At 35.1% G+C, this 20,035-nt stretch overlaps 1 protein-coding gene across 31 annotated transcripts in view; it reads left to right on the forward strand.

Moving 5' to 3' along the window:
- LOC136025213 (twitchin-like) overlaps positions 1–20,035 on the forward strand; it is a 397,750-nt gene that overhangs the window by 263,997 nt on the left and 113,718 nt on the right. For all 31 annotated transcript variants that reach the window (XM_065701279.1, XM_065701032.1, XM_065701099.1 and 28 more), the window contains 4 exons: positions 1,516–1,652; positions 4,076–4,239; positions 5,624–8,295; positions 12,374–16,362. In XM_065701279.1, the coding sequence (XP_065557351.1) occupies positions 1,516–1,652; positions 4,076–4,239; positions 5,624–8,295; positions 12,374–16,362 (6,962 nt within the window). The remainder of the gene's footprint in view (positions 1–1,515; positions 1,653–4,075; positions 4,240–5,623; positions 8,296–12,373; positions 16,363–20,035) is intronic.

Consider the following 20,035-nt stretch of genomic DNA (forward strand, 5'->3'; position numbering starts at 1 on the left):
CGATAAGATACCTGGACGCACTTTAAAATAAATTTTTGTCAAATTCTAGTTTTTAGTGGGATAAATTATTTGGGTCTGGGATGGTGTTTTTTTATAAGATAAAATAGAAGTTTGGAATATAGAATTATTATTAATTAGAAGAAATAGAATTTGGATTGTTTAATTAAGAAAGTAAAACGCAAAATGTTTCATTTCGTTTTGAATTAACACAAGAATTTTCAAGTTTTGAGGTTGACAGTTACTCCACATAAGATTCGTATTTTGTTTTGAAGTCTAAAACTATTTTGAGACAACTTTTATCTAAAATTCTTAGAAAAAAATATTTCTAATCAAACTTCTTTAGAAATTTTCTGTTTCTGAGCCTCTTTCTTCCTTCTGAATTCTTCAACAGCACTTTTTTTCCAATTAGATGATCAAACCAAAAATACATACTAAGCAGTAATATTTAGAGGTACAATTATAAGGAGACGGTTTTGATTGTTTTCTTTTGACCATTTTGTGAACATTAAATACGTCACTTATGTTACTTGTATCACTAAATGTTAAAATAGGAAGGAAAAAAAAACCCACTTGAATGACAGAATGCTAATTTTGTGTGTTTCTGCCGAGAATGGGTGATTAAAAATGACACATTTGCTCAGACATGAACACAAGGAAATAGTATTGGGGCAGTTGCTCCCTCTTTCTACAATTTGATATTTTTGTAATTTTTCCACAATTTCATGTGTAGGCCTATTTCACATAATTCATCAATTTTGACGCTTTCTTATTTCACCCCCTCCCCGGTCCCCAAATAAATCATTGTGAAAGTACCTGGAATTCTAATCTAATTTCTCTTCTTTTTTTTCTGATTCTTTCGTTACCACTATTGAAAAATATGATAAAAAGAAGGAGCATAAAGGAGTATTTGACCGTTATCCCTCCATAAAAAAGTAGTAATAGTTTTACAATATTTCCTATGTCTTCGTATATATACCTATTCCTCATAATTCAGCAGCAATAGCGCTTTTTCGTGCTTTTCACCCCACCCCACCCCCAGTAACAAAAAGAAATATTATATAATCCGCAATTGTATATTTAATCGCTTTTTTTGTCTCATGTTTCAGGATCACAATTAAAAAATATGAGAAAAAGAAGGAGGAGAGAGGAGTATATGACCCTTATCCCTCCATTAAAAAGTATTAATAGTTTTACAATATTTCCCATGTGTTTATATATAGGCCTATTCCTTATAGTTCAGCATTAATAACGCTTTTTTGTGCTTTGCACCCTCCCCCCCCCCCAAATAACAAAAAGAAATATTACACATTCTGTAATTGTGTATTTAATCGCTTTTTTTGTCTCATGTTTCAGAATCACAATTGAAAAATATGTGTTCATATATAGGCCTATTCCTAATAGTTCAGCAGTAATAACGCTTTTCTGTGCTTTACACCCCCCCCCCCAATAACAAAAAGAAATATAACATATTCTACAATTGTAAATTTAATCACTTTTTTTTGTTTCATATTTCAGGATCACAATTGAAAAATATGAGAAAAACACAGTGCTGACTGTAAGAAAGTGTGTCCGTGGTGATAGCGGAAAATATAAACTTGTCTTAAAGAATTCGTCAGGAGTTGCTGAAGGAACTGCAGATGCTGTTGTCTTGGGTAAAAACAAAAATAATATTTTTGCAATTAAATAGACTTTATTTGCTTAAATTTTATGCAGTTATAATTCCCTAAATATCCTTATTTATACATTATTATATATAATTTATATATAATATATAAAATATATCATTCATATATTATTGAATATCCTTATTATATAATGTCTTAAGAAGATGGAACATCATTAATAAGAATCTTGTACAAGAATACTCTGCTTCGAGACCGTAATTGAGCTAATTGTTTGTTAATTTGATTATAGTTGATGCTTTAGTAAATAATGGAGGGGGGGACATTGTCTGTAAAAAGTACTCTGGTCATTTTTGGGCAATAAGAGGGTTAATTCTATTTTCTGCCACTTCTGAAAATAAGATGGCTCTTTTCACATTTCTTGTTCCCAGAACAGAGCTTCAAACTACATTAATAATAAGTTGCTGAAAGAACTGAAAGTGCTGCTGTCTAGCGGGAAAAGTAGACCAAACAAAAATTTACAACTTAAAAGAATTTTATAGTTGCAATTCCTTAAATATCATAAACACTTTAAGAGGATAGAACATCTTCGGAAAGCATAGGACAAGAATATTCTGCCTCGAGACCGTAATTGGGCTAATAGTTGATTAGTTTAATTATAGTTTATGAAACCAATGGGGGTGAAAAACGTATTTTCTGTAAACAATTCTTTGGATATGTTTGAATACTAAGAATATTGATTCTATTTGCAGCCGCTTATGAGATTGAGAAATCTTTTTCCATACTTCTTATTCCCTGAATAACTTTTTGAAACTAAATTATTAAGGAGTTGTTGGAGGAATTGCGGATGCTGTTCTATTGGGTAAAAGTACAAAAAAAATACAACTTATCAGGCTTTATTTTGGTAAAGTTGATGCAATTTTACTTTTCAAAATTACAAATACCCTAAAAAAGAAGATATGATGCTTTGCAAAAATCTATTACAAAGAATTTCTATTGCAAGACTCTAATGGGGCTATTTTTTAATTATTTTTATTTTTTGGCTATTTTTTACATTTACTTTAGATAATCATGGCCTAAAGGAAATTGATATCATCGTTTATCGTTTTCTCTTTCTATGTGTGGCTTAGTGTATTCAGGAAATAGTCAATTTGTTTTGTTCAGATATTTTATGTTAAGTAGAATACAAATACAAGTAAAATTATCTTGAGAGACATAGCCTTTATCAATTTGTGCATTATTCTGAGAAATTTGCCGAGAAATTTCCAAACAGGACACGGTAGGCTACATGAACTCAGCATTGACGTTGAAATAGGATAGATTTGTTTCACATAGAAAATAATTGTTTGCATTCTTAAACATACTTGAAATATAAGAACATACTAAACTATATAGAACATATTTAAAATATATAAAAAAAATTATTAAAACGCTCAAGTGATCAACAACAGAAAAACTCTTGAATTAAAAGTAAGTCAAGAGTCAGGAATTTAGTATTTTTTATATGTTAGTCAAGAATTCATTTTTGATCTAGCCAATATTAAGCTTTTCCACCTCTGCTCGTCACTAGAATTTATTTTGTTTGAACAGAATTTCTAAGCAGCCTGAACAGAAAATTCAAATGCAACAAAAAGATTGAAAGTCAAAGGTTATAATAGAAGCTTTTTTTCGTTTTTTAGATGCTCAATCAGAAAACTTAAATAGAAACAGCTGATGAAATGATGATCTAAATTTTCTTCGTGCAGGTTTTATATGATTGACTGTTTGACAAACTACACTTTAGTTATTATCGGCACGTTCTTTATTGTTGAACATTAAATTAAATATGATTTAACTATTAAATATTATTACCTAAGGTATTTCCAGGATTTTTGTTTGTGAGTATACATTTTTTGGGGGGTTGAGGGGGGAGGGATGAAAAAAACTATATATATATATATATATATATATATATATATATATATATATATATATATATATATATATATATATATATATATATATATATATATATATATATATATATATATATATATATATATATATATATATATATATATATATATATACCTATAATTTTTGTATACGCAGTTTTGTTATGTTTTTACGAGTCGGATGAAAATTCCGAAGGAAGGGGTTCCAACCCCGTAGCCCCCACGTTAGATACGGCTTTGATTATTACTTTAGTCATTATCAGCATGTTCTTTGGATAAGATGCCATAAAATGTATTCTGTTCACAAGAAAAAGACACAGATCTGATGCCCATCAACAAGTAGTTTTAGTTTACCTATACAAATAGCAAACAAAGAACTTTCCAAAGTTTAAATTTAAATTTAAAATGTTTAAATACGGTTTTATTTTAAAGATACGATAACAAAAAGTAAAGAAAAATATTGGTGTAGGTTAAGGCCCTTGGCTATGTCAATAAGAAATTAATTTAATTTTTTTCCAGATAAACCAACGAGACCGAAAGGTCCCTTGAAACCTGAAGAAATCAGAGCAGACCACATTAAAATCAAATGGAATAAACCAGAGGATAGTGGTGGTAGTGACATCACAGGTTATATTATCGAAAAGATGGATATGGACTCTGGAAGATGGGTCCCAGCAGGGGAGGTAAGTTTTATGTCAAAATTTATTTTAATTTGTCCTGTTTTTGGGCCTTCTATGCTATTACACCATTACACAAATTTGGGGTAATAGTCACTTTTTCTTGGACCTTCTATGCTATTACATCATTACACCAATTTGGGGTAAAAGACAATTTTTCTTGGACCTTCTATGATATTAACCCATTACATCAATTTGGGGCAATAGTTAGTTTTTCTTGGACCTTCTATGCTATTACACCATTACGCCAATTTGGGGCAATAGTCACTTTTTCTTGGACCTTCTTTGCTATTACACCATTACCTCAATTTGGGGCAATAGTTAGTTTTTCTTGGACCTTCTATGTTATTACACCATTACACCAATTTGGGGCAATAGTCACTTTCTCTTGGACCTTCTATGCTATTACACCATTACATCAATTTGGGGCAATAGTTATTTTTTCTTGGACCTTCTATGCTATTTCACTATTACGCCAATTTGGGGCAATAGTCACCTTTTCTTGGACCTTCTATGCTATTACGCCATTACACCAATTTGGGGCAATAGTAACTTTTCTTGGACCTTCTGTGCTACTACACCATCTTCCAGAATGCTTTGACACCGTTTTCTTGAACTACCTTCCTCTGTAGATATTGTTATCATCTATTTCAATTATAGGGTATTAAAGTTTTGCAGTGCACTAAAATTAGGTATATTTATAAATAAGCATAATTTTTCTAATAAGAAGATAATTGCTCTACAGAAATCATATTAAAAAAAAAATTTGGTGTTCCGACCCAACTTATTCTCATCAATGAACCACTATTTTTTCCTGTGTAATATAAAAATTAAAGTGCAAAATATAAAATAGTCCTTAATCTAGGTAACGTCGTCCCCTACTAAGGTACTAATAACAAGTCATGCCTTATCAAAATTGAATCTTGTTCTTTGAATATTATCTAAATACCGCTATTTCTAACTTTAGTCGAACAACTACACCTCTGTAGTCAAATTATAATTGCCCAAATTACTTTAATGTTCAATGTCACATTTAGCAATTTTATATTTAATGGTTTTTCTTGCGGTTGAAATATGCCATTAATTGAGATTAAAGTCTTACGTGATTAAGTCTTACTCATTCACAACTAATTCTATTTATCTTGATTTTTTTTTTCATCACCTTTTACTTAACAGCCCAAGATTTGTATGGTGGAATTTTAATGTAATTATTTAAAAATAATTTCAAAATGCTAATATTAAACATAATAATTAATTTCACAATTGATATTTGTTGTTGGTAAGGCCTTGAGTATAAATAAAGCCAAAGCTCTATCTTGTCAAATTCAAATCGAATATTTAAAATTGGCTTTAATTTTTTTTTTTTTTTTACGTATCCTATTAATTTCAGGTTGGCAAAGATGCTAATACTTTCACAGCTGAAGGTCTTACGCCCAAGAAGAAATATAAGTTCCGAGTCAAAGCTGTTAACAAAGAAGGGGAATCCGAACCTTTGGAAACTGAAGAACCAATTCTTGCAAGGAACCCATATGATGAGCCAGGACGTCCAGGAAAGCCTACCGTTATTGATTACGATGTCAATAGTGTTACTTTACAATGGACAAAGCCAGAAGCTGATGGTGGTAGGCCTGTCACTCACTATATTATTGAAGCAAAGGATAGATTATCTGTTGAATGGAAAGAAATTCATGTTACAAAAAATAGTGATGAAAAAGCAAAGATTGATGGTTTCAAAGAAGGAGAGGTTTTTACCTTCAGAGTTAGAGGTGTCAACAAGGCTGGCACAGGTGAGCCATCCGATCCATCAGATCCGCATACAGTTAAGCATAAGAACTTGAAACCGAGAATTGACAGAACAAATTTGAAGCAATTAACTATTAAGGCTGGAAGGACACACAAATGGTCAGTTGATGTGCGTGGAGAGCCACCTCCAACAATTGCCTGGATTTGGAGAGATGGCATTCCTCTAACCAAAACAGAGAGAATACTCATCGAAAATACAGATTACCACACAGATTTTACTTTAAAGGACATTGATCGAAAGGACGCTGGAAAATATACTTTGAAGGCCGAAAATATAAATGGAATTGATCAAGAAACAATCGAACTAATTGTTCTTGGAAGACCGTCTAAGCCCAAAGGGCCACTAGATGTAACTGATGTATCAAAAGAGGGTTGTAAGTTGCAATGGGCAAGACCAGAAGATGATGGTGGCATGCCAATTAGGGAGTATGAAATTGAAAAGAAAGACAAGGCTACTGGAAAATGGGTGCGCGTCGGTCGAGTTACTGGAGAAAGAAGCCCCCCAACATATATTGTCACTGGGTTAGAACCAGGTCATGAATACGATTTTAGAGTTTGTGCCATCAATGATGAGGGGGAATCAGACCATCTTGTTACTGAAATGAGCACAGTTGCTAAGAATCCATTTGATGAACCTACTGCTCCTGGTACCCCAGAAATTACTGACTATGACAATGCAAGTGTTGACCTTAAATGGACCGCGCCATCATCAGACGGTGGTGCACCTATTTTAAAATATGTTATAGAAAAGAAAGACAGATACAAGCCTGACTGGGAAAAGGCTGGTGAAGTGCCAGCTGATAAACTTGAAGCCAAAGTTATTGATCTCAAAGAGCGTGGAGAGTATCAATTTAGAATAGTTGCCGTAAACAAAGCCGGACCTTCACCACCCTCTGATGCAACGAAGAATCACCTTGTAAAGCATAAAATGTTGAAACCACGTATTGACCGCGCTAACTTGAAACAAGTCATTGTAAAAGCTGGTAAAGTTGTCAAGTTCGATGTTAACGTTAAAGGTGAGCCAGTCCCAACCATAACTTGGCTACTTGGCGATAAAATTGTTGAAGAGCCTAATGTTGAAATTGTCAACGTGGATTACAACACAAAATTCACAATTATTGACTCAAAAAGAAAAAATTCAGGTAAATACATGATACGTGCTGAAAATGACCATGGTAAGGATGAGGCAGAAGTAGAAGTAGTGATTCTAGCCGCACCAGGTAAGCCCAAGGGGCCGCTTAAGGTTGATAATGTTACTAAAAATGGGTGTAAGCTCAAATGGGAACCTCCAGAAGATGATGGAGGCATGCCTGTAACTGGCTATGCTTTAGAGAAATTGGACACAGCAACCGGAAGATGGGTTCCAATGGGCAAAACCAAAGATACAAACTTTGATGTTTCTGGGCTTCAAGAAGGCAAAGATTATCAGTTCAGAGTGAAAGCCATAAATGATGAAGGTGATTCTGAACCACTTGAGACTGAAAAATCAACAAAAGCTAAAAATCCATTTGATGTGCCCGGTAGGCCAGGTATACCTCAAATTGTAGACTGGGACGTGAACCGCGTGAACCTGAAATGGACAGTCCCTAAATCAGATGGTGGCTCAAGGATCACTTCGTATATCATTGAAAAAAAAGAAAAACTTGGATCTGTGTGGGAAGACTTTTTTACAACTGATGACGCAAGCTGCGAAGCTCAAGTTTTAGGACTAAGAGAAGGTCAGCAGTATCAGTTCCGCGTTAAAGCTGTAAACAAAGCAGGACCAGGTGAGCCAGGTGATGCCACTGAGCCTCACACTGCCAAAGCTCGATTCCTCAAACCAAGAATCAATCGTGACAAGCTGAAGAATATTATAGTAAGAGCAGGACAAATTGTAAAGTTCGACGTTGATGTCAAAGGAGAACCGGCACCAAAAACTGCTTGGATCCTTAACAAAAAAGAACTTGAAAACGGCTCCCAAATTAAGATTGAGCATGAACCCTACAACACAAAAATTTGGATTTCAGATACTGTCCGAAAAAATACCGGGATTTATACACTTACGGCAGAAAACGATTCCGGAAAAGACGAAGCTACCGTTGAAGTGACTGTCTTAGGAAAACCAAGCCATCCGGAGGGGCCTCTGGAGGTAAAAGATGTCACAAAAGAAAGCTGCACACTGAAATGGGACAAGCCCAAAGACGATGGTGGACTACCTATTACCTCTTATACTGTTGAAAAGCAAGAAGCTGGTACCGGGAAATGGGTGCCTGTTGGCAGGTAACTAACCTTTGTAATATTCATTTTTGAAAATTATGTATATTTAGGCATGTTTGTAGAGTTTGGGGGAGGGATCAGTAAGAAAATACAAGAATGTTTCAAATGAGGGTGGAAATTTGTGATAGTCTCGGCAAAAAAAAATCAACGCCATCTAATATTTGGCGGCACTTGGTATTTTTCCAAGTTTTGTTGTCGTTTTTCTATCAGGAACTGAGATCAAAAACCAATCAGAACACTAATTTTACCAACTACAGAAATTAAATTAATAATTTTTTTTCAGTATTCTGAAAAAAATACTAAGCGTCACCAAACTTTGGAGGGTATTGAGGGTTACTTTTTGCGACACTAGTGCCGATTAATGTTTCAACTTTATACCCTTAGTCGTTCCTGAGAAATTGCGGATATGCACTTTTGACAAACTGGACAAAAATAGTGTCATTTGTATTTAATTCAGAATTTCCATCAACATTCCTTGAAGTATTAAATTGATACCCGTTGTTTCTGCAACAGTGCCGTTTCTGCGACATTGTAAATACGCCTTTTTAATGACATGCAATTACATAGTGTTTTTTGATTTAGTTAAACATCCCCCCCCACAAAATGCTTTGGAAATTTCAAGTTAATACCCTTAACCATTCCTTAGAGATTGCCCATACACTCTTTAAAAACCCTGGACACAAATAGTGTCATTATTTAATTGAGCATCCTCGTAATATTCTTTGAAATTTCCAACTTGATGAACCTTAGCTATTCCGGAGATATTGCACGCTAAAAATTTTAACAATCTAGATGTGCATAGTGAGTCTTGATTTAGTTCAAAATATCCCTCAAATCCCCTGACATTTCGTAGATACGACATTTTAAAACCAGGATAAATATAGCGTTTTTGTATTTATTTCAAACATCCCCTCAATATTCTCTGGAAGTTATAACTTACTACCTATAGCCGTTCCTGAGATATTGACACCCTTTTAACCACTTGAATGCATATAGTGTATTTTGATTTGGTTCAACCTATCATTCAGGATTCCCTGAAAGTTTAAACTTGATACCCTTAGCCGTTCCTTAGATATTGCAGAAACGCCCTTTTGACAACCTGGATGCACATAGTGTCTTTTGCTTTAGCTCAACACTTCCCTCAGCTTTCCCTCAAAAATTCTACTTAATACGCCTAATCACTCCTGAGATATTACATGCGGTCTAAGTCCTTTTCACAAATTGGATGCAAAAAGTGTCTTTTAATTTAGTTCACCTCCCCCCCCCATCACGTTTTGGACATGTATATTTAATATTCTTAGCTGTTCCTGACACATTGTAGATAGTTATTGGATCTCCCGACTATTTTGAACAATATCGGTAACTCAAAATCCTGATTGGAAGTTTTTTCTTTATTGAGAGGGAGGGGAAACTAAGAAGGGAACGGGTAAGGGGCCTGATCGCCATCTAATCGCTTTTGACTCTTATTAGGGCACTAGAACTTTCTATGTTTAATCTAATGAGCTCCCTCTGAAGTTTCTACGACAGCCCCCCTTCAAAGTGGCCTAGGGAAAAATGAAGAAAATAGATAATACATTGAAGCCATATCGCTCTTTTAACGCGATTGAGCTAGTTCAAGTGCATTGAGCTAATGCAACTTCATGAAACACAATCAACCTGTACTCTGTGGGAGATAGATTATGGGATTCTTCTTGAGAAGTTTCTGAGCTGTTCCAAGGATTTTTTTTTTTTGCCTTAGAAAAACATTTCAAAATAAACTTTGAGACATTAAGATGAGTTTTCAAAGCACAAACTCATGATTGGATTATTGACCCTACCGTACGCTTTCGAAAACATCCTTCCCCTACCTCATAAGTTCTAAGTGCACCTTGAGCTGTTTTTAAATGTTTTCAGTTTTTTACTGGAATTGTCGATTTCTTTGGAATATTTAAGAGAAATAATGTATCTGTAAGTGACACCAAGTGAAGGGGAGATTCCCCCCTAGATTTTATTGCGTCTCCTCTATATTTGAAAAAAATTTCCGTATTTTTGTTAAAATAAAAATGAAAAAAGTAAAATTACCCCCCCCCCCCTGTCCTTGTTTCGATAGATACCTTTTTCGCATCTTAATTAAAAACAAAATGAAAATGTTCCATTATAACTTTCCTCACCCACCTTTAAAAAAACAACAACAAAACAACAGATTTTTTAGAAAAAAAATGTAAAAAAAACACTATTAAATCAGAAAAATAAACTCCAGATCTTAGACTATAAAAAAAAATCTTGTTTTCAAGGAAGTTTCTAAAATCCTTTCAAGGCTTTAATTAACAGGGTTCTTAGGAGCGAAGTTCTGATTAAAGCAGTTTTTTCGAAAGATAAATTATCTTGGATACAAAGCTTTACTGAAGCTGTAAGTAGCTCGTAACTGACTATCTAAGACTCTATAAATCTTTTCGATATCCTACTTTCGATAAATTTTGACTGTTATGTTTAGTATGCTGATTTGAGGAAGCTTGTGTCTAAAGCAAAATTTATATATTTTGAAATGTAATTGTGGATAAACCAAGTAAAATTTTAAATAGGTTTTGTTTATTTCTGAAAAATATCAGAGACAGTTTTTTTGGTCGTCTTACCCTAACAATTATTGCTGTTATAAATATTTTTATTATGAATATAGACGGACTCACTAACAGAGCCGAAGCTCAGCCCACAAGGTCTATTTTATTAATAAAAAAACAAAACAATCAGTAGCTTAGCTATAGAAGCATTTGAAATATTTAATCGAATGTTTGATCCAACTATACTTTTATTTTTTTATTTTTTCGAATGATTATTGGAAGGAAAGTTTTTATTTTCATCGTCATTGGTTAATATATTTAAATGCCTGTTTTATCTTGTACTACTTGTGCATATATTTGAAAATGTATTATAAATTTTTAGCCAAATTCCTAGAATTACAAAGGACATCCAACTGAATGTCCCAGGACTAATCTTAGGTCCATCCATAACGAATAACCGCGATTTTCTAAGATTTTTCTTTCGACTGCTTCAACATTATTAAGTTTATAGAGCAATACCACATTTTCGTCAGGGTTGTCATGTTTAACCGTGAGAATAAATAAATAAAACTAATCGGCTAAGTTTGACAGCCCTTTCTGTCCGTAAAAATTTGAATATCAACTATCTTTTCATGACCTTTGACAACGGCGCCTTCAAATAAAGTAATAACTTTTACGATGTTGGGTGCCATGTGTTTTCGGTTGGCGCCCCACGTTTCGCTTTTAAATTAGACACCCGTTACAACCAAAAACTACATAATTGCCGATGAAGGTATTTTCATTTTTTTTTAAATCCCATTTTTTCTGATTTTTAAAGATATACATGTTTGCATAGTTTACACTTAAGCAATTTCAACAATCAGACTTCATTTTCACTGTTGTTGGCACTTTTGTTGTTTGTTGTTGTTGGCTGTTTAAGGCAGTGGTGTAATTTCGTCAAAATCATAGAGGGTGGGAGGAAGGCAAAAATGGAGCCAATTTTCCCAAATCAAGTTAAAATGACCATAAAAATTGAAAAATAAGTCATTTAGTACCATTATAAAACCAGTTTTCTGTGGATGCTTGGATTTTGCGTTATTATCTTAGTTTTGATAAGATTTTTGAAGAAACAAAACTTCAGGTGAGGGGAAAACGGGGTTCTTGGAGGGCGGAGGGAGAAACTGAGGTCTGGAAGAAGCAGTTGCCCTTCCCCTGCCCCATAGCGAATTACGCCGCAGGCTGCAGGTACAAGAAAAAACATACTATTGAATAAAATGTAAATTCGTTTCATAAACAAAAAAACTAATTTAGTCAATTAGGCTACAAGGGCCTCTTCTGAGTTTTGGATATGAAATATCTTTACCCATAAAATGTCAACCTAAGAATAGAAATGAAATGAGGACCTAGTCTAAAGAAATTCATGGTGTAAGGAAACATGGACTAAATTATAGTGATGAGAAGCCAAATTTTAAATCAAATTGAAACTGAAATCCTGTTAAACTAGTTGTTACTTGTTTTCAAATTCTCATTTTTTTTGTTCTCTAAAATATTTCTTTCTTCGTTAGGGTTGATGGTGACAAAACTGACATTGATGTTACTGGTCTAGATCAAGGCAAGAAATACAATTTCCGAGTCAAAGCAACAAATGAAGAAGGGGATTCAGAACCACTTGAAACCGATTCAGCAATTCTCGCAAAGAATCCATTTGACATTCCAGGTCCACCAGGCATTCCAGATATTGTTGACTGGTCGGAGACAACAGTCAAACTAAAATGGGAACAACCCCGTCGCGATGGTGGTGCCCCAATTACTGGCTATGTAATAGAAATGATGGACAAGTTTGGAGGTGCATTTACTAAGTGTGCTGAAGTTCGAGGAAATGTCTGTCAAGCTGATGTTAAAGGCCTTGAAGAGGGTAATAGGTATGAGTTCCGTGTTAGAGCCGTTAATAAAGCTGGACTTGGAGAGCCTAGTGACTCCACAGCACCACATACTGCAAAGGCTCGTTTCCTCAAACCAAAAATAGACAGAACTAACCTTCAAAACACAATTGCTAAGACTAATCAGCAGCTAGTATTTGATGTAAACGTCGCTGGCGAGCCTGTTCCTACAATCACGTGGTCTTTTAAAGGGCATGTATTAGAATCAGATGATGATATTCGAGTGGATAACATTGACTATAATACCAAGTTGCTTTTCTTAAAAGCCAAAAGGGCATATAGTGGAGTCTATATCATCAATGCAAAAAATTCTCAAGGAGAAGACGAAGCTCAAGTAGAGATTACTTTCCTTGGAAAACCAAGCAAACCCAAAGGCCCTCTGGAAGTCTCGGAAGTAAAGAAAAATGGTTGCAAGCTCAAATGGAAAAAACCCGAAGATGACGGAGGTAGTCCTATTGAATATTATGAGATTGAGAAGCTTGACCCAATAACTGGTCAGTGGATGCCTGCTGGTCAGTCTTTAGCTCCAGAAGCTGAAATTACTGGATTACAAGAGGGTAAAAAATACAAATTCCGGGTCAAAGCTGTTAACAAGGAAGGTGAATCTGAAGAACTGGAATGTGAGGAACCAATAATAGCTAAGAATCCGTTTGATCCTCCAGGTAAACCAGGGCGACCTGAGGCTACTAACTGGGATAAAGATTTTGTTGAACTGCGATGGAGTCCTCCTAAGTCAGATGGTGGTGCTCCTATAACCAATTATGTGGTTCAAAAACGAGATAAAGACGGAAGAGGCTGGGTTGATTGTTTGAAAGTCCCTGGAGATAGAACAATGGGAACTGTTACTGATATTGAAGAAGGTCATGAGTATGAGTTCAGAATTGTGGCCCAGAACAAAGCTGGTGATAGTGAACCTAGTGACATGTCAAAGTCTATAATTGCTAAGCCACGGTTTTTGGCACCTCGTATTGACCGTAAGAACCTTCAGAAGGTGACAATTAGAAGTGGGCAAATGCTACGATTAGACATAAATGTTTCGGGAGAGCCTGCTCCCCAAGTCCTTTGGTTCTTCATGGAGAAGCAACTAACCTCTCTGGATCGTGTCAAAATAACAAATGAGGAGAATAAAACAACATTTTTTATCCAGAAAGTCAAGCGATCGGACAAAGGTATATATAAAATTACTGCTAAGAACGAATCAGGAAATGATGAAGCAGAACTAGATTTGACTGTACTAAGTAAGCCGTCCAAGCCGAAAGGTCCTCTTAAAGTCAGTGATGTTGTTGCCGATGGATGTAAACTTAAATGGGAGCCTCCAGAAGATGATGGAGGTGAACCGGTGGAAAATTATGTCGTTGAGAGAATGGACACTGACACTGGAAGATGGGTTCCTGTTACCACTACCAAAGGCACGGAAGCCGAAGTCACTGGACTTAATGAAGGGAAAGAATATCAATTCCGTGTTAGAGCTGTTAATCCAGAAGGAGAGTCTGATCCTTTGGAAACTGATACTGCTACGTTGGCTAAAAATCCATATGATGAGCCAGACAAACCCGGAAAGCCAACACCAAAAGACTGGGATAGGAATCATGTTGATTTAAAATGGTCCCCTCCCAAATCAGACGGTGGAGCCCAGATTACTTCATATATTATTGAAAAGAAGGACCAGTATAGTACCAAGTGGCAAAAAGCTGGAGAATTTATTGGTAATAAATGTGAAGCTAGAGTTCCAGACCTTATTGAAGGCATGGAATATACTTTTCGTGTCAAGGCAGTCAATAAAGCAGGCCCTTCTAAACCAAGTGAGCCAAGTGATCCTGTTGTATGCAAAGCAAGAAACTTACCACCTAGAATTGATCGTACAAATTTAAAAAACATGAGCATACGAGCTGGAACTAACGTTAAACTTGATGCACAGGTTATCGGTGAGCCTACCCCTGTTATTTCATGGTTCCTCAACAAGGCTAGGATTGAACCAAAAGACAATGTTAATCCAGAATGTAAAGAAAAGAATAGGGCCAAGCTATTGGTGACTGGAGCCACAAGGGCAAATTCTGGTACCTACGTTGTAAAGGCTGAAAATGCTTGTGGACGAGATGAAGTAACTATTGAAGTTACAATAATAGACAAACCAGGCTCACCAGAAGGTCCCCTTAAAATAACAGACGTACATAAAGAAGGATGCAACTTAAAATGGAATCCACCTGAGGATGATGGGGGTGCTCCAGTTGACCATTATGTTGTTGAAAAAATGGATATGGATACGGGAAGATGGGTACCGGTTGCTAGAACTAAGGAAGCGAAAATGGAAGTAAATAACTTGGTTCCAGGAAATGAATACAAGTTTCGTGTCTCAGCTGTTAACGCAGAAGGCGAGTCTGAACCATTAGAAGCTGAGACAAGCATTATAGCGAAAAATCCGTTTGACCCACCGGGAGTACCAGGAACCCCTGAACCAACTGATTGGGATAAACATTTCGTTGAACTTCGATGGATACCACCTACCTCTGATGGAGGTTCACCTATTACTGGTTATGCTATTGAGAAATGTGAGAAAGGTGGTACTAAATGGGTTAAATGCGGTGAGGTTAGAGGTCCAGAATGTAAGGGCAAAGCTGAAAACCTCGAAGAAGGAGAAACGTATCATTTCCGCGTCCGTGCACTCAACGAGGCGGGTCCCGGTGAACCATCAGGTATAACGAAGCCGATCACTGCGAAGCCTCGTAAACTAGCACCCAAGATTGACAGAAAAAATCTTCGACCTATTACAGTCCATGAAGGTGAGCCGTTTGTATTCAATGTCAAAGTAACTGGTGAACCTGTACCAGATGTTGTATGGTCTCTGGATAATAGGCCTGTTCAGTCAACTCGTAATAAGCGAATTGAAAATATTCCATACAACACTAAATTGTTTGCTGAACGTTCTGAAAGGAAAGATACCGGGATATATGTGATTGTTGCCTCCAACAAATATGGATCTGATACAGCTGAAGTGGAAGTAACAGTTATTAGTAAGCCATCTAAACCAGAAGGACCTCTTGAGGTATCAGATATCCACAAAGATGGTTGTAAGTTGAAATGGAAAAAACCAAAAGATGATGGTGGCTTGCCAATTGAAGAATATATTGTGGAAAAGTATGATCCTGAGCTAGGTGTATGGATTCCTGTAGAAAGGACAAAGGACCCTGAGTTAGAAGTTATTGGCTTAGTTCCTGGTCATGAATATGAGTTCAGAGTTAAAGCAGTTAACAAAGAAGGTGAATCTGAGCCATTAGAAACTCTTGCACCAATTGTAGCCAAAGATCCTTTTAGTGTGCCTGGCTCTCCAGGAATTCCTGAAGCTAGCGATTGGAGTCAGTCACACGCTGAACTAGTATGGAAGGCACCAGAAAATGATGGTGGATCACCAATTACAGGATATATAATCGAGAAGAAAGACAGATACAGCGTCATATGGGAAAAGGCAGCTGAGATCAGTTCTCCTGTTTGTTCAGGAAAAGTTTTGAATCTTATAGAAGGTGTTGACTATCAGTTCAGAGTTGTGGCTGTCAATAAAGCAGGTCCTGGGGAACCAAGTAGTCCCAGCAAGACTATTACTGCCAAGGCACGATTTGGTAAGTCAAAAATCTCTTTGTATTCTATAACCCAGCTATTTTAATCAACCTACTGAAAATTTTCAAACAGTTCGTGGTAACAAACCGTAAGTAAAGAGCGACTCGGTGAGGAGAGTTTCTGAGGAAGAATTTTTCAGAAGAAATGTTAAGCGGGGGAGGGGGGCTCCTGGCATGCTTTGAAAAACGGTCAGAAATTTAATTAATTGTTTTCAACTGAAAATAAATAGTAACATTAAAACTTAAAACGAACAGAAATTATTCTGTATTTGAGGGAGGCTGCACATTCCTCAGACCTCGATCTTTACGTTTAAGTATGATTTTTTTTTTCTTTAGAGAGGGAGAATCAATCACAAGACCTGTTAATTTCGAATAAAAGTGTCCTTAAAGAACTTTGAGAATGATGTAAAGAGCGGAGGTCGAGGAAGGAGTAGCCTCCCTCATTACGCAATAATTCTTTTTCGTTTTAAGTTTTAATGCTGCTCCTAACTTTCAGTTGGAAACACTTTTTTTATTTGATAAAGTTCGAGAATTGTTTATTCAATCTATTTTTCGAAATTTAAAACTGGACCATCACTAATACAAAGTCAATTTGATCTTATAAATTGTATTCAACAAATCGAATTAAAAGTGGTCATTTTAAAACGGTTAATCATTTTAAAACGGTTTCAAAACGGGTTTTATTCATTAAAGATGACTTGATGTACAGTAATGCTTAAATAGTTTAAAGTAATTTAGGACAGCATTACTGGGGAATGTTCTATTTAAGCAAAACTTGCACCAATAAAGCTCAGCTAGTTATTTTTTAAGTATTTTTAAGTAACCAAGAAGTCCCAATAATACCTACTGCCAAGGGGAGATTTGGCAAGGTGAACATCCCTTTGTTTCTGATTTATGGACAGACTTATGGACAGCTTATGGACAGATTTATGGACAGCTCCAAAATTTGATTATTGTCTATTCAGGATTATTTCAGCATCCAAAACAGTGCAGTCACTGAAAAGTCAATTGTATATAACATATAGAATTAAGAATAGTTTTACTGGTTTTAAAACGGGTTTTATTTATTGCAGACGACTTGAAATACAGTAATGCTTAAATAGTTTAAGGTAATTTAGGGCACCGTTACTAGGGAATATTCAATTTAAGCAAAAATTGCACCAATAAGGTTCAGCTAGATATTTTTTAAGTAATTTTTTTCAAGTAACCAAGTAGTCCCAATAATTCCTACTGCCAAGGTGAGATTTGGCAAGGTGAAGATCCTTTTGCTTTTTTAACCCTTTGCTTTTTTTGCTTTTTAAACGAGTTGTGGACAGCCTGAAAGCTTCAAAATTTGAATATTCAAAATAAATAAAAATAAATATAAATAATATATAAATAATAAATATAAATAAATATAAATAATATTAAAATTTGAATATTAGTCGAGATTATTTCAGAATTTAAAACTGTGCAATCACTGAAAAGTCAATTGTATTCAAAGTATAGAGTTAAAAATAGTTTAATCGGTTTTAAAACCGGTTTTATTTATTGCAGAAGACTTGAAATACAGTAACGCTTGCTTAGCATAATTTGGATGTTATTGTCAATGAACATTCTATATAAAAAAAAAAAAATCCTCAAAAATAATGCATCAGGTAATTTTTTTTTAAGTATTATAATGAACAGTAAAGCGCGTAGTTTCTAATTTTTGGGCGGAACGGTTCGATAAAAAAAGTAAATGATAGAAGCTGGATTGTCTTTTTTTCAGGGAAGATTCTTATGAGTACTGAAATGTCAGTTTTACCAAAAAATAAATTTAAAAAAAAACTGGCTCCTAAAACGAAAAAACGATGAAAATAGCTTTCCTGGCATAATTCACTGATGAACTTAGTCAAACAGTTCGTGATAACGAACTGTAGTAAGGAGTGACCCGGCTGAATAGCAAACGAAACTCCAAAAAACGGAATTTTGATGCTAAAAAAATACATCAAAAGAATTGGATTTTCATGCTGATTTTAAATATATAAGTTTTATCAAATTTAGTCTTTGTCATTAAAAGTTACGAGCCTGAGAAAATTTGCCTTATTTTCTGCAAATAGGGGGATAAACCACGTAAAAGTCATAGAATTCTAACGAAAATCACACCATCGCATTCAGCGTATCAGAGAACCCTATAGCAAAAATTTCAAGCTAATATCTACAAAAATGTGGAATTTCGTATTTTTTGCCTGAAGACAGATCACGGGTGCGTGTTTATTTGTTTTTTTTTCCCAGGGGTCATCGTATCGACCAAGTGGTCCTAGAATGTCGCAAGAGGGCTCATTCTAATGAAAATGAAAAGTTCTAGTGCCCTTTTTAAGTGACCAAAAAATTGGAGGGCACCTAGGCCCCCTCCCACGCTCATTGTTTTCCCAAAGTCAACGGGTCAAAATTTTGAGATAGTCAAAAACCATAATAACTATGTCTTTGGGGATGACTTACTCCTCCGCAGTCCCTGGGGAAGGGGCTGCAATTTACAAACTTGTCCAGTGTTTACATACAGTAATAGTTATTGGGAAGTGTACGGACATTTTCAGGGGGATTTTTTTGGTTTGGGGGGTGGGGTTTGAGGGGAGGGGGCTGTGCAGGAGGATCCCTCCTTGGAGGAATGTGTCATGGGGGAAGAAAAATTCAATGAAAAGGGCGCAGGATTTTCTAGCATAACTATAAATAAAAACAATGAAAAAATGAACATGAAAAAGTTTTTTCAATTGAAAGTAAGGAGTAGCATTAAAACTTAAAATGAACGGCGATTATTACGCATTTGAGGGGCTCTAAAAATACTTTAGTAGGAGATCCTGGCAATTCTTTGGCCAAAAACAGTTCCATCTGCATTAATTTTATACAAAATACGGAGTAGAATTCATCTTATACGGCTAGATTCTCTAATTTCTACTGATTTCTAATCTTTCTTTATGTCACGAAACGTTTTTCTTGGATGGAGATGTCAAATATTTTAGTCAAACTGTAAAATTATAAAGACTTAATATGCTATAATAAATTTATTGATAAAATATTTTAAAAATTTAAATTCGAAACAAACGAAAAAAAAGGCGAGTGAAAGGGGTCTAGAGGAAATGGTAAGAAAATCGCATGCATTTTGGGATATCGGGTTGAGAGGGGGGGGTTGAGGAGGAAAACCCTGATTCCATTCTTCTTTCGTACTTAATAAATGTTTTTTTTTCTCTATCAGTGCCGCAAAGCTGACAATTTGTGAAGAATTGCGCTACGGTAATTAAAATAATAATAATCTTAAAAATAAATCCGCGATATTTTAGTTAGAAACCATAAAATCTTAAACTTAAGGGGGGAAAATTTAGATTATTGCCTTTTATTATAACAGGTTTTATGGATGTTTTCTTTGAAAAAAAAAAGAAGAGCATAGCTTTTGCTTTGGGAAAGTTTAGGCCTTAGAACAACAATTTATTTCAAGAATTTGAGCACATTTGCTTAAATAGAGCAAAGATAAAAAAAAATTGTATTAAATTATTTTTTATTATAAAATGTACTTTTATACAACTTTTAGTTGAAATAGTCTTCAACGCCATTTATTTATTTTATTTTTTTTAAACGTGACATTAGAAAAAAATAAAATTAAGAAAATAACAACAAATGCTCGTAATCAAAACAGGATCAAGAGCTGAACCCGCTCCAA

The sequence above is a fragment of the Artemia franciscana genome, chromosome 1 (genome assembly GCF_032884065.1).
Source record: "Artemia franciscana chromosome 1, ASM3288406v1, whole genome shotgun sequence".
NCBI lineage: Eukaryota > Metazoa > Arthropoda > Branchiopoda > Anostraca > Artemiidae > Artemia > Artemia franciscana.